The sequence below is a fragment of the Lepisosteus oculatus genome, chromosome 9, assembly GCF_040954835.1.
Source record: "Lepisosteus oculatus isolate fLepOcu1 chromosome 9, fLepOcu1.hap2, whole genome shotgun sequence".
Lineage (NCBI taxonomy): Eukaryota > Metazoa > Chordata > Actinopteri > Semionotiformes > Lepisosteidae > Lepisosteus > Lepisosteus oculatus.
The window spans coordinates 27,007,478-27,029,582 of NC_090704.1; the positions used below are offsets into that span (position 1 = coordinate 27,007,478).

At 40.1% G+C, this 22,105-nt stretch overlaps 1 protein-coding gene across 7 annotated transcripts in view; it reads left to right on the forward strand.

Annotated features, from left to right (window-relative positions):
• Positions 1-1,030: 1,030 nt before the first annotated feature.
• elavl4 (ELAV like neuron-specific RNA binding protein 4) overlaps positions 1,031-22,105 on the forward strand; it is a 108,705-nt gene continuing 87,630 nt past the window's right edge. For 2 of the 7 annotated variants that reach the window (XM_069194312.1, XM_069194317.1), the window contains exon 1: positions 1,031-1,477. In XM_069194312.1, the coding sequence (XP_069050413.1) occupies positions 1,430-1,477 (48 nt within the window). In that variant the 5' untranslated portion in view covers positions 1,031-1,429. Of the gene's footprint in view, positions 1,478-2,037; positions 2,196-16,734; positions 16,780-22,105 lie in introns of those variants that run through there. The other 5 variants (XM_069194319.1, XM_069194308.1, XM_069194307.1 and 2 more) reach the window with 5 other exon arrangements.

Here is a 22,105-nt window from a genome sequence, read left to right on the forward strand (position 1 = left end):
TTACATTTTTAAATGTAACAACAAATTTAATAATAAATAAAGACTGGGTGACATAAACTAACGTGTGTCCATGTCCTGCAGATAAACAAGGGTTTCTCTTAAAAGAAAGGATCGAAATTTGGTGTTTCATGTTTCAGTGTTCCTTTTCATTAATGGACTTGGTGCTGGTTTTCACCCCCCTCCTCCTGCCTCCCAGCTTTTCCAGTCTGGGAGTGTCAGCACTAAAGGCATCATTGCAGCTTGCATTCATATTACATCCAAGAGGACTGCAGTTTATTCTCCATTTCTAGCCTCTCTGTTTGCCTTCTTCCTCCATAGCTCATAAGTTATACTTACTCTAGGTACTCCATCGTAATTCACTGGGCTTTGACACTCTGAGGTCATTTTTTCAGCTTCTGTGTGACCTTGATGACCTTGATGGCTAGGGTCGCTGTGAAATGAGAAGGCAATGTGTGAGCCCCTAGTGACTCAGTGGAGCCACCAAAATTCAAATAGGTTTCCACTTTCTCCCCACCAGTGAGACTGCATTAAAAAAATCTGTAATCTCATGAATCACCTCACCCCCCCTACACACACAGACATCAGTCCTTGGTGGTGGAAACCAGAGATGAATGCCGGGAAAGGACAACTGAGACCCCTCCATGTGCATTACACCCCTCCCGCATGTGACTCGAGGGTCTATCTAGCAGTAGGTAGTTAAGTCAGACACAGCAGACTCCTCACTAGGACCAATATGCATGTATCAGTAACAAATAAGAAGCTTGCTGGGTTAATAAAAGCAAGTTGATTTCAGCCTGGAAACATGTGTGCATGCGTATGTGTGTGATTTGCCACATGCCCTGCTGTAAAGCGCAAGGAGAGTCAAAACGAAGGAAGAGCAAGACAGATGTGCCGTGGCTGTCATTAGTTAGCAGAGACTACCCACCTTGTGGTAACACAGTGAACTGTAACTGCCGGGTAAAGAGAGTGAGAGAGAAGGAATGAGAAAGGGAGAGAGAGAGAGGAGAGAGAGAGGGAGGGAGTTTAAACTAAGAGCTATGTTTTGGGACAAGCTAATCTGCCAGAGAGCTGTGTAAGGATCGGAGCACATTGTGTGTGAGAGTGTGCGGGGGAAAGATAAGGGAGCAGTCCTACGAGCCCGGCTGCTTGTTTTAATGTGCTGACTCCGGGGAGATAAAGAAAAAATATTGACTCTCCAGTTGTGTGCCGAGACCCCGGGCACAAGCTCCAGAACTGACAGAGGTGTGCAAAGGCGAAAGGGGGGGAAAAAAAAACAACACAAGAAAACAATAAAGGATCTTTCTTTTTAATTTCAGTTTTTTGGTCCTTTTTTTTTGTTCCGTGGGACTGCCTCCCATTTCTGCAAGAGAGACAAAGAGAGGGGGGGGGGACAGCAAAAAGAAAGGAAAACAAAAGCCTTGGCAACAAGATGTTTGAGATCAGCCGAACACTGAATGCCGCCTTGTTGAGCAATGAGGTAAAGCAATGGATTTGATTTTTCTTTCTCAGGCTCTCTAATTCCAGGATTTGGGGAATATTGGCTGCCTGTCCTTTCTTTTTGGTGTGTGTGTGTATGTGTGATTTTTGGAAGGCAGGAGCAGGAAGTGCAGAGGGGGAGGTAAATTTATGGAAATATTGGGGGGGGGTAGAGGCTGTAAAGAGACATCCTGGCAGGGCTGCTCAGCTGGTGGATGGAGGTTAATAAGTTGGGAATGGGGTACTTCGTTTTCTGCCCCTGCTTGCTCGTGGTGAAGTGAGTGGAGAGGCAAGGGTTGGCTGTTTTTGGTATGATGACTGGTTTTCGTGATTCTTTCTGAGCAGGCGGCTGTTAATGCCAAGGATGCATGAGGAATAGTCCATCTGGGGCTCAGAGTGTGTGAACAAGCGCGCGCGCGCGCATGTGTGTGTGTGTGCATGCGTTCCAAGGGTTGCGTGCCTGGATGTGTGTGTTCGCTCTCTCTCCCTGTCTCGATCTCTCCTTCTTTTCTCTCTCCCTGTGCTTTACCATTCCATCCATCCTTCTCTGTCTCTGTCTGTGTGTGAACGAGGAGCCTCTTTCACAATCCCACAAGATGATGATGAGGTACCCACAGCACTTGGGACTAGCCCCTACTGAAAGCACCTTACCTGAGATGAGATCGCTGCTTTATCCCAGGGAAATCCCAAGCAGCCAGCCTGGGGGCAGGTCACTATTGGTAAGACGAGAGGTGGGGGACTTGGAGGTGGGGGAGGGAGACACAGGTGAAGTTGGGTAGAATCAGTCAGTTCAATTGGAGTGAAAGGAGTGAGCAGTTTGTTAGGAATGAAGGTCTACGATGCTTTGCTTGCATACTTTGTCGGCGCACCTGTCAATGGGTTAAACTGTCCATAAAAAAAGAGAAAGAGCCGGGGGAGGGGGATTTGTGCAGTTTCAATCCCATTGGGGTTTGCTTCTCTGCTGTATGACCTTGGGCAAGTCCTAGCACTTCCGTATCTGTCAGTCCAATAGTGGTTAGTACAGCGTGTTTGGGAGGAGGCGGAGGATCTCTTACAAGACTCGTAGTGGTCCATCTGGGAAGAGCAGCTCTTCAGTGTATTGCATAGAGGGCCTGGGGTCGGGGGGATGGCATGGATGACCGAGAGGAAGAGGCCCTGTAACAGTCAGGATTGATCTGTATCATTTTTAAGGGCCCAGATGTTTTGCGTACTGTCAGAGCTGTTTGAGATCAAACAAGCTGGCAAGGATAAGGGAACTAATGATTTTGGTCAGGGATTTTCAAGCAGAGACAGAACAGAAAAGTTTTACAGCCTTCCAAAAACCAAATGAAAGAATCCTCAGACGTGAAAAATTAAAATAAACTCTGGGTAATTATTTTGTCCCGGTGAAATTTCGTTCTCCGCACTCATAGCAGGTTGAAGGGAAGAAAAGATTAAAGACCAGGAGGAGCTGAGGAAAAGAGTGGTGGCTTGGAATTATTCGATCTGAGTTTCTTTCTTTTTTGGTGTGTGTTTTCTTACTGCCTGGTTGTATCTGCTAGTGATGTCTAAAAAAAAAAACAGGAGACACTGGGAAACCCGTTCTGGAAACAGTCAGAGAAAATTCCCCTGCCTGCCGCATAAAATCTACACAAGACAGGGGGCGTTTGATCTGTCATGGTTACTCATCCTGGTGGCAGCTTCTCCTTAAAGCAGACTGAGCATCCAAACTTGGAGCGCACTGCTGCATGGCACTGAGGCGGGGAAGTCCGGGGCTGAAGCAGAGGGCTGCAGAGCAGGGGCTAGTAGCGTCCACCCTGGTGGTTCAGTCTGTCAACAGTGACAGCCAGCTGTTGCTGTCTCTTCCCCTTTCACAGCTGGAGCTAAATCTCCACTCATAGGAAGAGCACAGTTAAACACCAGATTCTTTACAGTCAAAAATATAAGAATATTTGCACCTGACAAAAAATTGTCACCCCTTGGTGCTCATACGGCTTTAAGATACTGTAAGTGTTCCCTCTTCTTATCAAAAATTTCTTAGTACACATTCAACGTGTTTTTGTTTGTGTTTCTTCCAGAAATGTGTTTTACTGGAGAGGATGCATACAGTTGTGTGTCAAGACATTTCAGTTAAAATGTTGCTTAAAATGTGAGCTGCTCTTTAATTCCCTTAAGGAAGTCCACAACATACAACACTTTAAATGATAGCTGCCTTCGCAGGGTTGTGATTTACTGAGCAGCAGTCGCCGAGATTTTGCTGCCTGTATCAGCACAAATGTCCTTTTCTTTTTCCTTCAATCTGCAGTGTTTACGCACAAAGGAGAAAAACACTCAAAGAAACAGAAGCGGATAAATAAATGGTTCTTGTGATTTTGTCTCTGGTATCACAGATTGGATTGTGTTTCCTCTTTTCAAAAGAAACTGTTGGAAAACTTGTAACAGGCTTCACTAAGGCAATTTGTTCAGTACTAGGACTAAAGGTAATGCACTTGATGTTCTAACAGTAGCAGAAAAGATGGCACTATTCTTATTTTATAGTGAAAATGAGAACAGGTTGGTCATTAGAATTTGATTTCATATCTGAGAGATTCGAGCATTAAGTCAGCAATGGTTCATATATTTGTTTTAATGGCATATAAAGACACATAGCAGGATCAGGCAGCCTAAAACTATATGGAATTTTACAACATTACCAGATGCAGGGATACACTGGGTCTGATTATACTCTGCTCTTTAGATCTAAGAAATATATTTAATAATAGACAGGGTTTTAGTCTTTTTTTTTCATTCCTAAATTTAAGATGGAGGAAATCTATTCTCATTTCTTTACCTTCAGCAGCAAGAGACCCTAAACAGGACTTTGAAAAGGAGCTGAGATATTCTAATTAGGTAATTAGCTAATGAATGGATTCATTCTTTCATTCATATTTGATACAGGTTACAGGGAGTTTGACTGTCCAGGGAGATCAGATAAAATGAATATTAAAAAGGTTGGCCCTGTGGTGACAGGGAGGAAGACAAAAGGTTTCAGTGTGAGAATATTTTTAAAATTCCAATTTATTTAATTGATTCAAGCTCAGTTTTTTTTTAAACTTACCTGCCTCTCTTTTTATGAATCTGATAATAAATCAAAAGGTTTGGTTCCAGGCCGGACATTGTTATAATACTAGCTTACAGTTTTTAAAATGAAGTGGTACAGTATTTCTACAGCTCTGTTTCCTGTCCTTTCCCCTTCCTTAAAAGCCATGTGAGGGGCAATGTCTTTGGTTACACTCCTGCTGTGTGTTGATGAGAGGAGGACACTATTTTCAAATTCAATAACTTTTGTCAAAAATGTAGTCCGTAATAGATAGGGGATATAAATAAAATCCTTTATATTTCTGCTTTAAAAAACATCGATAGGTGGCATTTTACCTTTGTTAATTGAACGGAAATGTATGTATTTGTGGCGAAAGACGTGCCATCTTCTATGGATTATCTGAAGAGGCTTCAGATTGTAGGGCATGCTGTATAGCGGCAGCCTGTTCTTTTTTCAGGTGAGTCTGCCAGAGAACATTGTGTTTGAAATGGTGCCCAATCACACCAAAAGGAATTTAATAAGCTCCCTCACACCATCACCGTATAAGATAAAACTGCTATGGTATAATGATTTATGTCGCGAGCTGTACAGCTAGGAAGATAGTGGGCATAAGGAAGCACAACGTTTTCGGTCTCTGGTCTGTAGTGCAGAAGTGTGAAGGAAAGATGTTTTTAACAGTAAGAGTGGATCCTGCCTTTTTACACCACTTAAAAATTGCCATTGCAAACGAGATTCTGCTTTTACGGAACCCGAATGAATCACTATGAAAACAATGTTTAATTTTTTATACAAGTGCATTTAAACAATGCTAGCTGGCGTGTAATATACTGTATGGCGTTAATCTTACCTCTATATTTTAAAAGAAAAAAAATCAGCGTCAGCTATTACAGAAATCTTTCTATAACAGAGAAATCATGCTTTTTATTTAGGTTGTGATTCAGTTCATGGCAGATTTACATTAGAAAATAATAATACAGCTGTTCGTGGTCTGCTCATTTCTGCTATTGCCTCATCAAGGAGACTCAATCAGGATTTTTTGACATTTTCAATTATAGATCAATGAACCCCATTGTAGGAAGGCTGCTGTTTTCCTTTTCCACACAAATATAAACAGCTGCTGTTTTTGTTCAGCTTTTTTTTTCCTCCATAGGCAAGTGATTGAGAGTTTTTCCTTGCAATGTTTGAACGGAGCAACTAATCTGCTGTACCAGTGATGAAAACAAACTGAAGCAGTCGTGTGGAGTGGAAAACGTCTTCCGATTTGCATATTGCTATGGGCGCCACACATATTGCAGGGGTCAGTTCTGTTTCTGAACATTGATTAGCTCCATCCATCTGGCTTCTCTCTAGTTTCCTCCATCCTTGATTGCAATGTTTCTGTTGTTAACTTACCCAGGAAATGATTCCAATTACACTCCCCCAGCCCTGCCTAACTACTTATCGAACAGGTGTGGGAAGAGCAGCTATGGTGTAATAGTGATTTAGAGCAGAAGAAAGAGTTATAGCAACAGTTAATCTTTTAAATATTCATGGAGTATTGTGCAGTAGACAGGTGTTGGTTAGTATTCCCTAAACGAAAGAAAATGTGCTCAGAAATAGCTTTTGTTGGGTATTTTCTGCAGTGCTGTGTGACAGTATTTTTCAGTGTATGAGAATGTACCTTGGTTTTATTTGAAGTACTATTAATAAAAACGACAACTCGTGCTTTGCACACAAATCTGAAGCCGGCTGTCATTAGGCACTAGCAGGACCTGAGTTTCCTTTTGCTGTCAATTGATTTGCCTCTAGAGACCACATTCCCTTGGGATAAGCACATTTCTCAACCCTGTGCCTTTGTCATTCTCGTCCCCATGTTTGTCTGTGCCAATAATGTCAATAGTGTGTCCCCAGCAGTGTTTGGCAATGTATGTTTTTTTACCTTTTCCAAATCCTCGCTATTGACTGGTCCAAACAGAATTTTGACCCAGCTACCATGAGTCCAAACGCCTACAGAAAGCCACCATAATGTAATAGGTTTACAGTCCGCGATTGGTAGCTCATCTGACATTTTGATTTGGCCCTGGCTGCAGTATCGGTTCCATCTCAAATGGCCATAATTCTTTTTTGACTTTGATTCCAAAAAGGCCAACATGTTTTTCAGTTGTCCTGAAGCGTGTTCATCTATTTGTGTGGGCTGTCAATGCCCAATAGAATCTTGCAGAAAACAAGTCCCAATGGGAAACAATTGTTATAAGAAGAGTCCGATTTGGGCAACCTTTAGGGCTATTATTTACCCAGCAGGCAATTACATGATGACTGATGTTACAATCAACAACACATAATCATTATGTCTGAAGTGGCTAGCATCTGCATCTTCATGCAGATTTGTTACAGCTTTGTGACAGATTTGTGGCAGCTTTGTTACATTGAGTTGCTGGTGAAATGTAATAGCAGTGCCAATGGGATTTCAATTTTCAATTTTTCAGTTGGATACTATTATTGCCCAATACTAGCAAAAAGAAGGAGGCTCAGCGGTCCAGTGGTTAGCACTGCTGCTTTGCAGCCCTGGGTTCAATTACTAGGGTACTATTTGCAGGGAGTTTGCATGTTCTCCCTGGTTTTGAATGGGTTTCATCCAGGTACTCTGGATTCTTCCCACAGTCCAAAGGTAAAATGGCTTCTGGGAAAAATGGCCCTGCGGTGATTGTGTGCATGTTTGTGTCTGTGTTTGCCCTGGGATGGACTGGTGTCTCATCCAGGCTGTAATGGGATAGGTTCTGGGCCACTGTAACCCTGACATGGATAAACAGTTATTGAAAGTGATGTGATGATGTGTGTAGCATAAAGATGTCCATCTTTGCCTAAGCTATCATACTGTTTTGTATAAGAAAAGTCAATATTACAGCTCCCAAAATAAAGTTACCCTACAGTTACCCTACAGTGACACTATGCCTCCATAAAGCATTATTTAAACGCCAACCAGATTAACCTTGGACATGCACATCATACTAACCTAACATTCATCCTGAATGAAGTGCTGTAATTATGTTCTATCTTTCAAATTGAAAATAAACTCATTTTCCTATTGTAGTTTTGAAACCTTGAATACTTTTGACATCTGTAATGTTCTGAAGGATTGATGTCTTTTTTGAGGATAAAAGGACACAAAAATGCTATCAATCTTGAAGGTCAGCCTGGGATCCTCATTAATAAAATTTTAAGAGTGGGGTAGGTGGTATCTACTTGATTTACAAGTGCCTATAACTTAAAACATTGAAAACATTTTCAAATGAATACCCTAATCAAAGTGCAAAACAATGAAGTTCATTTTCCTTTAGCTTCACAGTATTTAAGTTAGTCATGCATTTGCTGAACTATTATGTATTTCTGTGTGTCTATTTAATTTGATTCTCTTTTTTTGTGATTTTGATTCATCATGAACACACAAAAATGTATTATTTTTTATTCATTTGCCACCCCTTTCTCACATTGAATTCACCACCACAAATTAGATTTTTGTAAATATGTGTCAATGTAACTTCAGTATCAGTTAAAAATCATTCCTGTCCGAAAGTTCTGATAGGCTTCTTATCTTTTTAATACCATCTGCCAATTTACACCACATTCCAGTACAGGTAAGACAGACCTGTGTTTTAATAATTGGAGAATAACATTGTTCAACTTTGTTATGTCTGTAAAAAGAAACACACAATCTAATCAAAAGTATGGTCATAATAGAGTGTGCATGAGATATTAAGCCATGGTGTGTGTCTTTAACTTCACAGTTACAGAAATTGTTTTGGTTCTGTTTGCATTTGTAATGACTGCATTTGTGGATTCAGATTCTAGCTGAGCAAATGTTAAGAATGTTAACATGTTTAAATAAGCAGCAATAGGCATATACATACTGTATACAGGAAGGTAGTTTAAAATGTTTTGAGCCTCCTGTAAATACTGTATGATATAATACAAAACCACACACCTAGAGATTCCTGCTATTTCAGTAGTTTTGACAGGTAGGCTGTAATAGGTGTTGAAAATCGGAAGTCAAACATTGCTCCATTATCAAATTTCTGACAGTACAGAGCACTTTCAACAGGGGTTCAGAAATTTCCTTCAGCTCAGATCCTTGCACTATTTGTTGAGTTCACAATTTGTTGACAGGCAACCTGTTTTTTACATTTATTTTCAGCATTGACACAAGTTGTTTTCATACACATTCTCTCCTCCCAGACACCCCAGGCAGTTCTGTTTATAAATATTGTCCCAGGTTTTCACAATATATGAATAGAATGAACTAACACTCTTCCTGTATGAGTGTTCCATGTGTATCACAACAACAGGCAGTTGTATTTATAAATATTGTCCCCCCTAACATGTTTTTAAAATAAAAGTAATAAAATGAACTAGAATAAAAAGGACTCAAAATAAACATTTTTCCTGAATGTGTTCAGTGTGTTACAATAACAGGCAATTATGTTCATAAATATTGTCCGCGTTTTTCACAATACATGATAAAATAGACTAGGATTCAAAACAAAATGAACTGACACCCTTCCAGTTCAGTTTACAAATTAAAAATCTGTACTGACCTTGTACTAAATTTATAAACACCCCCATTATTAATGCACTTGTGTGTGATTATTAACCTTATTATTAAATTATTAAATTCTGCTCACCACTAACTGTGGAGAGTAATACAAGGGGATCCTAAAAATGCCTTAGGCTGGATGACATGCAATTGGCATTGAACAGCTCTGCTAGTAAGAGAGTAAGCTGAAATCTGAATGCTGTATGCTGAAAGCTATAGTCATCGTTTTTCGGGCGTTCATAGACGATCAAACTAATGATTTGGATCAAACAAATGATCCAAATGGTCATGCATTGTACTGTAACATTTACCTTCTTTACGGGAGAGATGTGTGGTGTTCTGTGGATCTCAGGTTCCTTATTTCTGCATTCTGCATTATTTTGTAAGCAGGGCACAGTGGAGCTCTGAGTGACCTGTGATCTTTTGTTGTTGTGTTTCACCGATTAGAGTTGGGATCATCTGGCATTGAGAATAGGCTTGAGGTCAGTGGCCCAGCGCAGGCCGAGTGCCTGGTGCAGAAGGATGCTTTGGAAACAGCTGAGCTAGCATCCCACTGGGGTCAGAGCTTGAGAAGCGCAGGTGTTTCATGCCTAAAAGAGTCCTAGACTGTGAGCCATTGCCATTGCCAGCTCTTTATGCAGAGGACCTGTGCAGGTGGCCTTTTCTTTAGACACACTTACAAAGGGCCTTAGGGGCCTTTGTTGCTGTGTTTTCTTTTTTGGATTAATCAATCATAAGTGTGTATTTAACACTGATTGTAGCATTCAGAAATAATTGAATAAGCCATGCAGCACTCTAGTGTAGTGTGTGTTTAATTCCTTTTACTGTGCTTGATTGAAATCTTCTGCCAGACTATCTCTGCTTTGTGAATGCATAAGCCTGGGAACAAGTAATAGGTTTATTCCATGCTGAAAAGAGAAGAAAGAAAACACAACGTTTCGGCTGTGGAGCCTTCTTCAGGTGTGAGCCTGTATGACTGGGTAGCTGTCAGAGGTTTCTTTAAGGCAGTTCTAGATTGCACTATCCATCCACCCATTTTCTAACTGCTTTATCCAATTCAGGGTGGCGGGGGAGCCAGAGCCTATCCCAGTGAGCAGGGGGTGCAAGGCAGGGGACACCATGGATGATACACCCAGTCCATTAAAAGGGGACACACAGACACACACACACTCACATCAGGGCTGGTTTATTAAGAAGCCCTGCAGCATGTCTTTGGACTGTGGGTGGAAACCGGAGCACCCGGAGGAAACCCATCCAAACATGGGGAAATCATACAGTCCAAACTTCACGCAGAACTGGACACAGGGCCCCAGCCATGTGAGGCAGAATGCTAACCACTGTGGTAGCTTTCCTCAAATAATAATGAAATACTGTGGTTCAAGTCAAGGAGTTACAGTAGCTGTTGATGGTTTCTTGCACCTTATCCAGAAATATCAGCATTTCGCCTGCAGAGAAATGAAACATAATGAATCCTGAGTGAACGACAAAAGCAGTCATCTCTATCACAAACCATGCATGTCTCTGTAACAGGACAGTCAAGCTGTGACCGTGGCATGATATTTCCTTTTAAATATCTGGGCTTAACACTAGCAAGCTATATAGACTGCAAAACATCTTTTCGAATTCTTCCCACATTCATATTAAAAATAAAATAAATGTTGTAAATACTTCAGCTGTAGTTTTTTTAACAAAAGGTATAATGTGAAATATGGGCAACTGTGTTCTAAAACCTTAGCTAAAACAGGAGTATCTGTCATGCTGTGAGTATACTGTACATGAAAAAGAGGTAGTATTCTACATTCACTGTGTAGGGTACAGTATTTATACTTTTGGTGTGATCTGCAATCACTAGCTCTCTTTTAGAATCGTTTGTTCTAAGAAACATTGTTGCATAGCTAATTAATGTTGACTTTGTCAGACTACAATTTGCTGATTGGCATCGCAATTCACTGACATGCTCAAATAAATTATATAATTATTGCTAAACAAGGGAAACACATCTGGGAGCATCAGGAGTTAACTGTTTTAGTTTCAAACAGCTAATTAAAAAAGGAGGGTACATCCCCTAAATCAGTTTTTGTTGTTTTCGTTTACGCCTGTTTCCCATCAACAATAAAGACACATTCGTTTTGAAGTGGAGACTGAAGCCATTGTTTGCCTAGTTTTTGTTATTGTATAATTTCAATTTGGGATTTTTTATGGCTGTTAACATTTCAATTAAAAATTGAAAGAATTCTGTTGATTTTATGAATGCCTAAGAGCAAGATTTTCTCTGCTCTATGTAACTATTGTAATTAGTGTCTTTGTTAATTAGCACAGAAATGCGCAAGGGTACTGAGGGGTGTACCATTAGCTTATTACAGACTTTTTTCATCGTTCCCTCATGACTGTGGTCCTGCTGTACGAACTCGTCATCGAAATGCTAAATGCACAGGAATTGACAGCTCTTCCAGCCCTGTCTTTATCAGGGTGTTTGCCATCCCTCTACAGCAGCAGCTACTGTAAAACCCGGAGAATGCTGTAAGCAAGTTAATGTGGTGAAGTAAGGATGTTTTTCTTCTTCAACATACTTTATTTTAAAGATTATAAAGCCCGCTACAGCTGCTGTCTGTAGGCTGTGCACTCATTTCACCAGCCAACAGAGACTAGGATTCTCGAAATGGTGATACACGATGAAAACCATGAGGAAGGTTACAAGCGAGAGGAGTCCAATGGGCCTGTCAACCGTTTGGTTGTTGATTTGCTAAGTGAACCAAAGATCTCATCCAGCTGTTTCTTGGAGGAAGCCAGGGTATTGGCTTCAACAATGTGGCAGGGTAGTGTGTTCCATACCCCAGCATCCCTGCATAGCTCAATGCCTTGGAAAAGGGAGTTAGGATTAGTCAGCCAGAACTGTCTTGGCTCTTGGCAAAACAACAGCTGAGCTACCACAGCGTCTGGTTGCCTGTGGCTTACTGTGGTGTCACTGATATATGGTTCACACCTCCAAACAGCTCTTAGCATCCTGTAATGCATCCTGAGCTTGCAATGTGTTGAAAAAGTTATTGAGAGGGCCATCGGCCTTTCTTCATTCTCCCAGTTGAGTGCGGGAGTCACCCTGAGCTGAGATAAAACCAGTGTTTCCAAAACTAGGTGTTTATGTAACAAGACGTAAGAATTTGGACAACAGGAGGAAGTGGCATTACTGTATCTTTTGAGGGCCGCTTGAGGGACGCTTTTTGTTCAGTTGCAAGTAAAAGACCTGTCAGCATCTCCTGGTGTTAGGAGAATCCTGCAGACTAGAGACTTATTTTCTTTAGCCTGCTGTCTGCAAAGTAAAGAATGTTAAATTGTAAAGTGAAGGCTGAGCATATGGTTTCCGATTGCAGTGAAAACTGTTACCATAAATAAATGATAATTGCTTGATAGATATAGCAGGTATATGCATCTGAAGAAGACCACAGAGGCATGCCCAGCTCCTCACTTCCCAACTGCAAGAATCCCAGTTCCTGTGATTTCACGGCATTAATGATTCATCTGCTCTAACAGCAACATTAAGGTTTAAATGCCTCACCACACAGTCTGCCAGGAACATCAATAGCAGCTACTGAAACAGTCCCCTTTTTTTTAAAAAAAATGTATTTGTGTATGATAATTATTCCTTTAGGCATTCAGGCTTGTCTCTGTACAAAGTACACAGGCAACACTGAAGCCACTATGGGACGAATTGTTTCCTAGAGGAGCCTTCATACCGGGCTTTGGAATACACATGACACAGACCTCCGCAGGCAGGGAAACCCTTTCCAGCCCAGCTGCAAGGGACTATGCAAAGTTGTTTGGTTTGGATGTGTTCCGGTAGCCCTCTCGGCTGGGAGTCTGAACCCATGCTATGATCTTTGACGTTTTCCCTGAGATCACACCTGCCCGCAGTCAATGCTCACAGTAAGGCACACTTTGTAGGAAATACCACAGAGGTCTGAAACAGGAGGTGTAGCAAATGGAAATCTCTCCAAATTAATACACATGAAAGTCGGTTGTTTAGCATCCTTAAGAACAGCATGTATACTTCTGAACAGCAAGCTGTTTGAGGAAATTTATCTTTGCAACAGTACAGCTTTGCTAAATAAGGATGAGTTGACCTATATATACAGTAAGGATTTTTTTTTCTGTATTGCAATGTTTCTCTGAACAGAGTCTGCTATATTGAGATTAGAATGTTGTTTACAATTCTTATCACCACATTACAGAAAATATTTCTCTCCCTAAGAGATCAAGAAAGAGCCACTGGACCAACTCCTTGTTTAAAAGGCACTGCATATGGCACAGTTTAAAGGAACTTAATCTCATCTATTCAAATCTGAGGAGATTGAGGAGACTTGATAGATGTATTCAAAAATCCTGAAAGTTATTCAAATTTAATCCAATGGACTATTTAAGCATCAGCAGTGAAAGTAGGACTTTGGCTCACAGATGTAAATTAAGAGGTAATGTGTATAGGAACAATATGGAGCACTTCTTTACACAAAGAACTGTGGGTGTCTGAAGCCACTTTAGTTGGATGAGATCCTGTGATCAATTAGATATAATTAATCTAGTAGGCACTATCTGTCAAATGGCTGCTTTTTATTTGTTGTCTTTCTTACATTCTTCTGTTTAACCGAAAAAAAAATACTTTTGCCCTTTTCCATAACTATGCAGCCTCCTGCTAGATGTAAATCATTAACACAACTCTGTACAGGAAAGTGTGAGAGGATGCTAAATCTGTATAAGTGTTACTGTAATAATTGTACACGTACAGTATATGGAAAAATGTGCCATTACTGAAGAGCTAATGGCGTATTTTGTTAATGAACTGGGCTTTAAAATGAAATAAGATTACATCACTCTGCTGGATTTTCACAGTATAGCATTTTTTACTGAAAATAGAGTCAGTGGAATAGGCAAACACTGCTGTTGGGTCCAATTCACAAACACTTTTTTTATAAAAATACAATATTTTTGAGGGAGCTGCAGCTACTGCAAAACTTCAATGACAGGCACATTCAGTTAAAAGTTTTTTTTTTCATATAAAACTTTATGTTTAATTTAAATTGGCTTTTATGGGTATGTTTCTTATGCCTTTTAGAAACTGTAATGGGGTTAACCTAGAGCCTAGACCTCTATTAAAACATATTGCAGTGCTCAAGCATAGCTTTGCTTCAAATGTAACCGATTAACCTGAAAGAATTGAAACCTTAAGCAACACGGTCCTAACAGTTCTAGTGACTTAATCAGAATGCATGTCCCAGTTCTTCTTTGGTGGAGCAGGTCCTTTTGCAGATTATTGTATATACTGTCTTCATACCCGTTATATATGAGCCTTTGATGGGTTGTGCCACTGACGTGTTGGATGAGAACATTTGTATTATTTTAAATTCTGACTTAATCTGGTTTTCAACCAATATGTCGTTTATACTCAGTGCTTCAGCAACGCCATGAGGGATATAATTCTTGAACAAAAATGTACATATGAGGTTTCTTTTGCACACCTTCAGGAAAAGTGATTTGATAGAGCAATTACACACAGGGTAAATAAAAAATCAGTGGGTGTTTCATATTTTGTGCAAAGCAGGCTTAAGAACGTGATGTTAAGGGAACATATTTGATGGTCAAGTGACTGGAAAGAAGCACTTTACTAGCTCATTCGACTGGAAGCATAGATTAGCTTTTAACCAAAATTGCCTCCCGAAACCGTGAAACTGTTTTCCAAGAGAGTCATTTGGATGAGAGAAATCTAATTTTATGTCTCAAATAGGAGAATGATGGTCTAGAGAAAAACATAGGAAATCTGGAAGTGACGATGCTAAACCTTTTGAAGGCATTGTATCTGAAGAGTGGGTGAACTTGAGCGAACAGACCAATGTTGAGGTACAAATGCATATGACAAGAGACAGGAGTCCGTAGAAATAATCTTGGAAGACCACAACACTGCTGTTCCGGCAAGAATGTGTTCTTAAACATATCAAATTATGTTTTTAATGCACATTTGGCATAAAATCTTTGTTTTAAAATTTATGTTCTGAGATAGAAAGTGCAGGATATGTATTTTTAATTACTTGAATATTGACTTGGTGCAGGTACTTAGTTGTTTTTTTTCTATTTAAAATCCACTCTACAGAAAATTCGAAGAAAAAGAGAAACTGTTGCTGTAAGCAGTATATGTTCTGATATCAGTAAAAGAGCCTGGATCTTGGCAGGGTTTGTTGACTAGACATTTCCCATTTACAGAGTGTTCTTAGATAATTTCAGAAATATTAATGAAACGGAACAAAAGCAAAATAGAACAGCTGCAGTGAAAGGCATTTGGCCAAAAAAAAAAAGACTCCCCCCATGAAGCTTCAACTACAATACAATGGTGAAGAGACCTGTAGATGTGCCACTTCCTAGATTTGATTCAGCACTCCCCCCCCTCTCATCTCCTGCCTTTATCCCAGCTGTCACTGGCTAGTTAAGTGAGCCTAGCAAAGGGACTTAGACAAATGCATCCAGCTACAGTATGGTTCCTTTGCCACTCCTTCATGTTATTTTCTTAAATGAGCTTTGAAAATCGAATTTACTTGCATACACCAGGCATTGATTTGTCACGTGACAGTTGTTAGAGACGTTCCTTAATAAAACTTTAAGTTTTCTTGTTGATCTTTGCTTGCTTTTTTATATGTATGAGTTGCGAACTCATCTCATCTCCATCTGAACCCTGTCACAATCACACTCCAGTGTGGGGGTCACACAGTTCTTCCTCCAACAGAGGAGAGCTCTGCTGCACCAACATGCTCTGAAGAAGTAATAGAGTTTAATGCTAGAAGATGGCAACCTTTCATGTGTAAATGTTTCTAGAAGTGAAACACTCTCAGACACCGATTTACTTTTTTATGTCCATCAAACCTGAGAACTTTAACTTGCACTACACCCCATTCTTACAGGATGAAGTGTGGCCTTTGTCTCGTGTGTGTGCACTAAACTCGCAACTTCGATTACTGCATAATTCTGAGGCACATGCATTCAGGTTTGAAGGTGAATCACTGAGATCCATCTCAAACACATAAATTGGTGCCTCTCAGTCAATGATGTGATGTTGCTTGGGAAATCCCCAGTCACAGTCACCAATTCACGATCTAGACTCAGACCCGCAGTGTTTAGACCACAGGACTCAACCTGGCTCAGAACAAGTTTCCTCTTCTAAAGGAGAGAGTTCTTATTATGTAAATTATGCCTAAATAGCCAGGTACCCATAAACTGGTATGCTTAAGATTTAGCAAGCTGAAGGAGAGTATAAGTGGCAGAGGAATGCACTGTAATCAGGGATCTAATCTTACAGTATGTGCCTCCCCTCATGGAGCCTGACTTTTTAAGCACATCGATGTCAGGCCCAAATTCAGAAGATGGAACATCCATTCCTCACACACTAGCACTTCACACTTGTATCTGATCAAAGCCGGGGACACAGTTAGGCGTTTTGCCATTCTTTTAATGAAGTTGCAAAAAAAATCACACTGGATTACTGGTTCAAATCTGAGTCTGCAGTTATGACTGTAGGTGCCACTCATACACATAACCCTGAGCTAGCCTAACAGGATGATTATAATGTATTTAACAAGGACCTGCTTTTTTACAGCACAAAGACAGTCTGCCTGTGTGACATCAGCAATGCCAATGAGTGGTGAGTATGATATGATATTAGGCATCAGAGAGTAATTGTATCTACAAGGGCTGATACAGTGTCTTACCCAGGATGCTTCCTCCTATTATTCCCACATAATTACTCAGACAAATACAATACTATCAGACCAATGCAAGAAAATATTCTTTAATGAGTCATCACTGCTTTGCTCATTTGTGTCCATTTTTTTATTGTCCGCATTATACCCCAGAGGTGATTTTATCCAGCCTGTTGTTTCTAGTCTTCATTGATGATTGACTGCACAAAGTTTGTTAACTTGTGACAAAACACTTTGGTTGTAGACAACAAACCTGAACTGCTACCCTGTTACTTGTGCTCTTGAATGTGCTGATTTGGATAGAATTGTTTCTATCCTAAGCGACGATTGTTTTTAGTTCTTTTGGGATAGTTTTGATTTTCACAATGAATTTGAAATCATGTGAAAGCTTTCTGCTGGAGCAAAAAAACAAACAAACAAACAAACAAATGAAGTGCTTTCACAGAGCTGGTCAGATTGGTTCTGGAGTTTTTTTTGTTTTCTGTTCTCTGTATTCTAATGCATAATCAGGTTTGAAATTAAAAGTCTACACATTTAAACTGTCAACTTTCAGTTTGTTTTTTTCTAACTTGTCACTTTTCTTACTATAAAATAAGAATGATAGTTACTAACAACCAATGAGATTTTAATTTAAAACCTATTGTCACGTGCAATGCTTTCATGAAACAAATGTATTTTGTAATTACCTTAATTTTGCAAGTTTATTATTTGGGAAAGGAGAAAGCAGTGCATGTCAGCACACAGACTTGTGACACATGCAACAAATCCCAGAAGAAAAGAATCAGACAATGGAGGTTTTGGTTTCTCTTTTACAACAGCCCTTCACCATGGAAATGCACTGATTAAGGAGGAACGGTAAAAATAAACTGGGCCACTTAGAACTAAGTTGTTTTATAATGACAGAAAATTTTCTGGAATAAGGCCTTCTCTCATACCCTTTTCCATTTTTTTGGCCTTTATAAAAAAGTTGCAATGGTGAAGACGCAGAGTAATTTTGTGGATGTCTATAGTTTGCTTTTCTGTACCACTTCTGTAATGGATGTGCTTACAGCTACATTATTTCTCATGCTTTTACTAACTTAAAACTGCTTTATTGCACGTTACTGTGCTTGAAAAATATATATGTATCGTAAACTTTTATGTGGGTTGCATGAAGTTTTGCCGCCTTCTCAAGAACAGACTTAGATTTCTTAAACTTCTTAAACAGCATTTAAAGTAATCCAGGTTTTCATACAGAAGGGTCATCCTGCATGTCAATACCTGACATTTCTAATGTAGTTAGTAGTAGTTTACTAAGACTCACTTTAGTGTGAACATCAAATCAGAAAGGCACTCTGTTAATTTTATTGTATTTGGACAGTGAAGCTTTCTTTTTCTCTCAGAAGAGAGAAAACTGTCCACTTTGCTCTGCAGATAGATCTTATGTTGAAGAGTGTGGATTTCCTGGGTTACTTGCAAGCGTGTCAGATCTCAAATCCAAATAATTATGTCTGTGTGAAGAAGGCATGGGTTAGTAAAGCTGACATACGTATTTGATTAATGTAATACTCCCTCATTCCGAAGGCATCATGAAGTATTCATGATTTGCAGAGGAGGTATTTTAAAATGGCGACAGGGACATGAATTCAAATGGCTTTGAATCTGCTAAAAATAAAAGAAAAATTCCACTCAAAAAACCCATGTACTGCAGCATGCCCTCTTAAGCACACAAAGTAATGAAAGGGTTGATCCAGAGGTTGTGATATGAATCAAAGGCATTCAGTGACTGGCCTCTTTATCTTTTGCTTGTATCCCCCCTCCCACCCGAAAATGTCATTGTCACACATTTTTCTATATGAATCGAAGAAAGAGAAAGACATTCACATAACACTTCATCCATCCATTTTCTAATCCGCGTATCCAGAGCAGGACTGTGGGAGAAATCAGATCCTAACCAGGCAAGAAATGGGCGCAAGGCAGGAGATCCTCTGGACAGGATGCCAGTCTATCGCAGGGCACATATAGACAGACACGCACACACTCATACAGGGCCAGTTTTCCCAGAAGCCAATTCACCTACCAGTATGACTTTGGACTATGGGAGTGAACCAGAACATCTGGAGGAAACACTCGTGAACATGGGGAAAACATACAAGCTCCACACACACAGCATCCCAGGAACTGAACCCAGGGCTCCAATACTAAAAAGCAGCAATTCTAACCTCTGCACTACCATGCCTACTGTTTCATGTCATAATGCTACAGCAAATTAGATTCAACTGTCTCCACGGATTTGGGCTTCCAACTTCAGTTTACACCAAACACAATTTGTCTCCCCGATAGTTTTCTACAGACTCTCCAAAAACTTCAATCTGAAGTTCAAAGAAGTTCAACGTTAAGGGCTCATGGGATTATTTCACTTTAAATTGTGAAAACAATTAGCTACATGTGAAATAGTTAAGTACTAAAAGTCAAACAAAAAGGGTCCAGAAACTTTACAATAGTTATTAAGACAAGAACCTTTAATTAACCTTATCCTAAGGTATGGAATGTGTTCGGGTTTTGTTGTGCATTTATCAACCTGGAGGAAAACGAAGGGGAAATACGTCACTAAGGAAACCTTTTGCTGCACTGTGAGAACAGGCTTGAACTCCCCCGATAGCAGGGGACCCCAGACCCCAACATGGTCAGTGCTCATAATAGTTATACAGCATCTACTTCGAACATGCAGAGAAGCTCTCTTTGATTTTCAACACAGCTCAAGTATGGCTTGCTCTATCAAGGCAGCACTTAATACTTGATGTGTTTTGTCTCCAACTTACCTGATACATATTATCTTGGCTTTCCCTTTACTGTGCCTTTTTAGCTGTGCACTGCATTTGTTCATATGTCATCCAGTAGCTGTGGTCAAGCGGGGGTTTGAAATTGCTCTGCAGGATCTTAAATTATATTTTCTTCTCTTCTTTTAATCATGATTAGATTTTTCCCCTCCTGAATATCACGCTGTAGTTGTAGTTGAACAACTTCAATAATAAATCCACTTGGAAAACCTGTACTTTACCAGGGAGTAAAATATGAAGCTGATAGGGAGTATTAACTGGGGGTGACTGAGAATCATACTTTTGTGATTTCCCAAGCTCTACTTTGTTCAACTGCATGAGGGCTAAATAAGTCCGGGATATCCTGTAGATATGGTCAGTAGTCCAATGATATGAAAAAGACTTTTCAATAGACAGATGTAACAGCCTTACTGTATGCATGTTTAACAAACCTGTCATAGGCGAATATGGAAGATGATTTACCTCCATATTATTTTTGAAGGAGTTTTGATTTCATCTTACACAACAATCCAGTGTTAAAAAGTTTGTTTCTACGCTGCTAAGATCAAATTGAATACTGTTGATCATGTAAACAACGTTTTTTTTTGTCAATGCGGTTTTGATATTCTGTAACTTAATAATGCATTTGAAACTCTGTATGCTTTATAAATTATAGAAAGTTATTGTTTTCATTCTGCACTTTTTTTACAGAGCAGGATAGAACAGTTGCAAACAACCAGCACTTCAGACTGACCCTTCGCTGATTGGATACCTAAAATCATTAACACTAAATATCGCACGCTCATTCAAACATATCATTTTGAAAGTGTGATGGATAATGATAGGGATGAAGTGATGGGGACACTATACTGTAATAAAAGCTGCCATTGTTTGGATGAGATGTAAAATCAATGTCATTAAAAATCCGAGGGCATTTTTCAGAAAGGGTTGGGGTGCAACCCTGATGCCATGGCCAAATTTCCCCCTGGCCTTTACCAATCAGGGCCTCCTAATAATAACCATCTAGGAATTGTCTTTCTCACCCTGTTCTCCTCTTCACTTACCTGATGTGTGGTGAGCGTCCTGGTGCACTTTGGCTTCAATCGCATCACCAGATGGAAGCTATTCATTGGTGGTGGTGGAGGGGAGTCCCCAATACCTGTAAAGTGCTTTGAGTGGAGTGTCCAGAAAAGCACTATATAAGTATAAGGTAGTAGTAGTTACTTAAAATGAATACTTATTAACTACTACAGGAATAGTGTTTGCGTAAAATAGTGTCAAGCAATCCATCATAAAGTATCACACTGCCTCATGGCAAATACAGATATAGGTAATGGCAACATTTTAGAGTTTTATATATGTGGTAAACACTTTGGAATCTGAAATCTTGGGTGCCAGGAGCATATTAAACAATATGTTATCTCATAAAGATTGCTTCTATCAATCAATTTTAGCCCACCTTCACCTTTCACTCACTGCTGCGTGTAAGTAAGACTTAAGTTTGAAGACTTATGGTTAAGAGTGAGGGCTGTCTGTGTAACTGGTACTTTTGAAAATGGAAGGGGTTGCAAGTAATGGAGAGCTCTTTAGAGTTCATTCTCTAGGAGGTCGGTAGCAATCCAGTAGAGATCTGGAGAACATCCACACAGTGGTTTCAATGGGCATAGGAAAACACCACTGTCCTTTTTATTTCGGTTTCCTTGAGCAAGTCCATTTATCTGCAGCATGTGGGAGCCACATGGAAGTGCATTTAAACCCAAAAACCAAGAGGCCACTCTTTACGCAAAGGGTTGTGGGAGCTGGATGAGATCCTCACACCAATTGACTACTAACTCCCAAATAAGGCTGGAGAGGCTAAATTCGCCTCCTCTCATTTGTAGTCCTTTTTATGTTCTTATGTTTCATAAGTTAGGAAAGCCACAAATCCTGCAAAAAGAATCCACCCGCACTGCTCTAATGCTCAACGCAGCATCCAGCCGACTAAAGGGAATGAGAGCAAAGGGATACAATTGCAAATTCCTACTTCACTAATCTGGGGGGTTTCAGAATCAGCCTGTTGACTAAACAGTCTAGAGGTCAGAATAATTAGCCAGATTTTCTCCTTCAAATTGCCAGGCTTTTGTGGATGTAAGCGGCAGAAAAACGCTGTGCCGCCGGGCTGCTTTAATTAGGGATAAACTGTGTTGGATCAGCAGCACTCAACTAACAAAGGGTGGCAGCGAGAGAGAGAGAGGGAGAGCGCCCAGCCGCTGTCTGTCACCATCTTCACAGGAACGCAAACAACAGGGACAAGGGAGGCTGTGCCACAGTACAGTTAAATCAGCAGTGTCCTCATGAGTCTTAACAGCGGCAAGAACACATACTGTATGCATCCCTCTCTCCTGCTAGGTGTGTCCCACGAGGAAGAGCTGGCCATCCACACATGGGAAAGATTTGCATCTTTTCTTTTTAATGTTGACCATATTGTCTA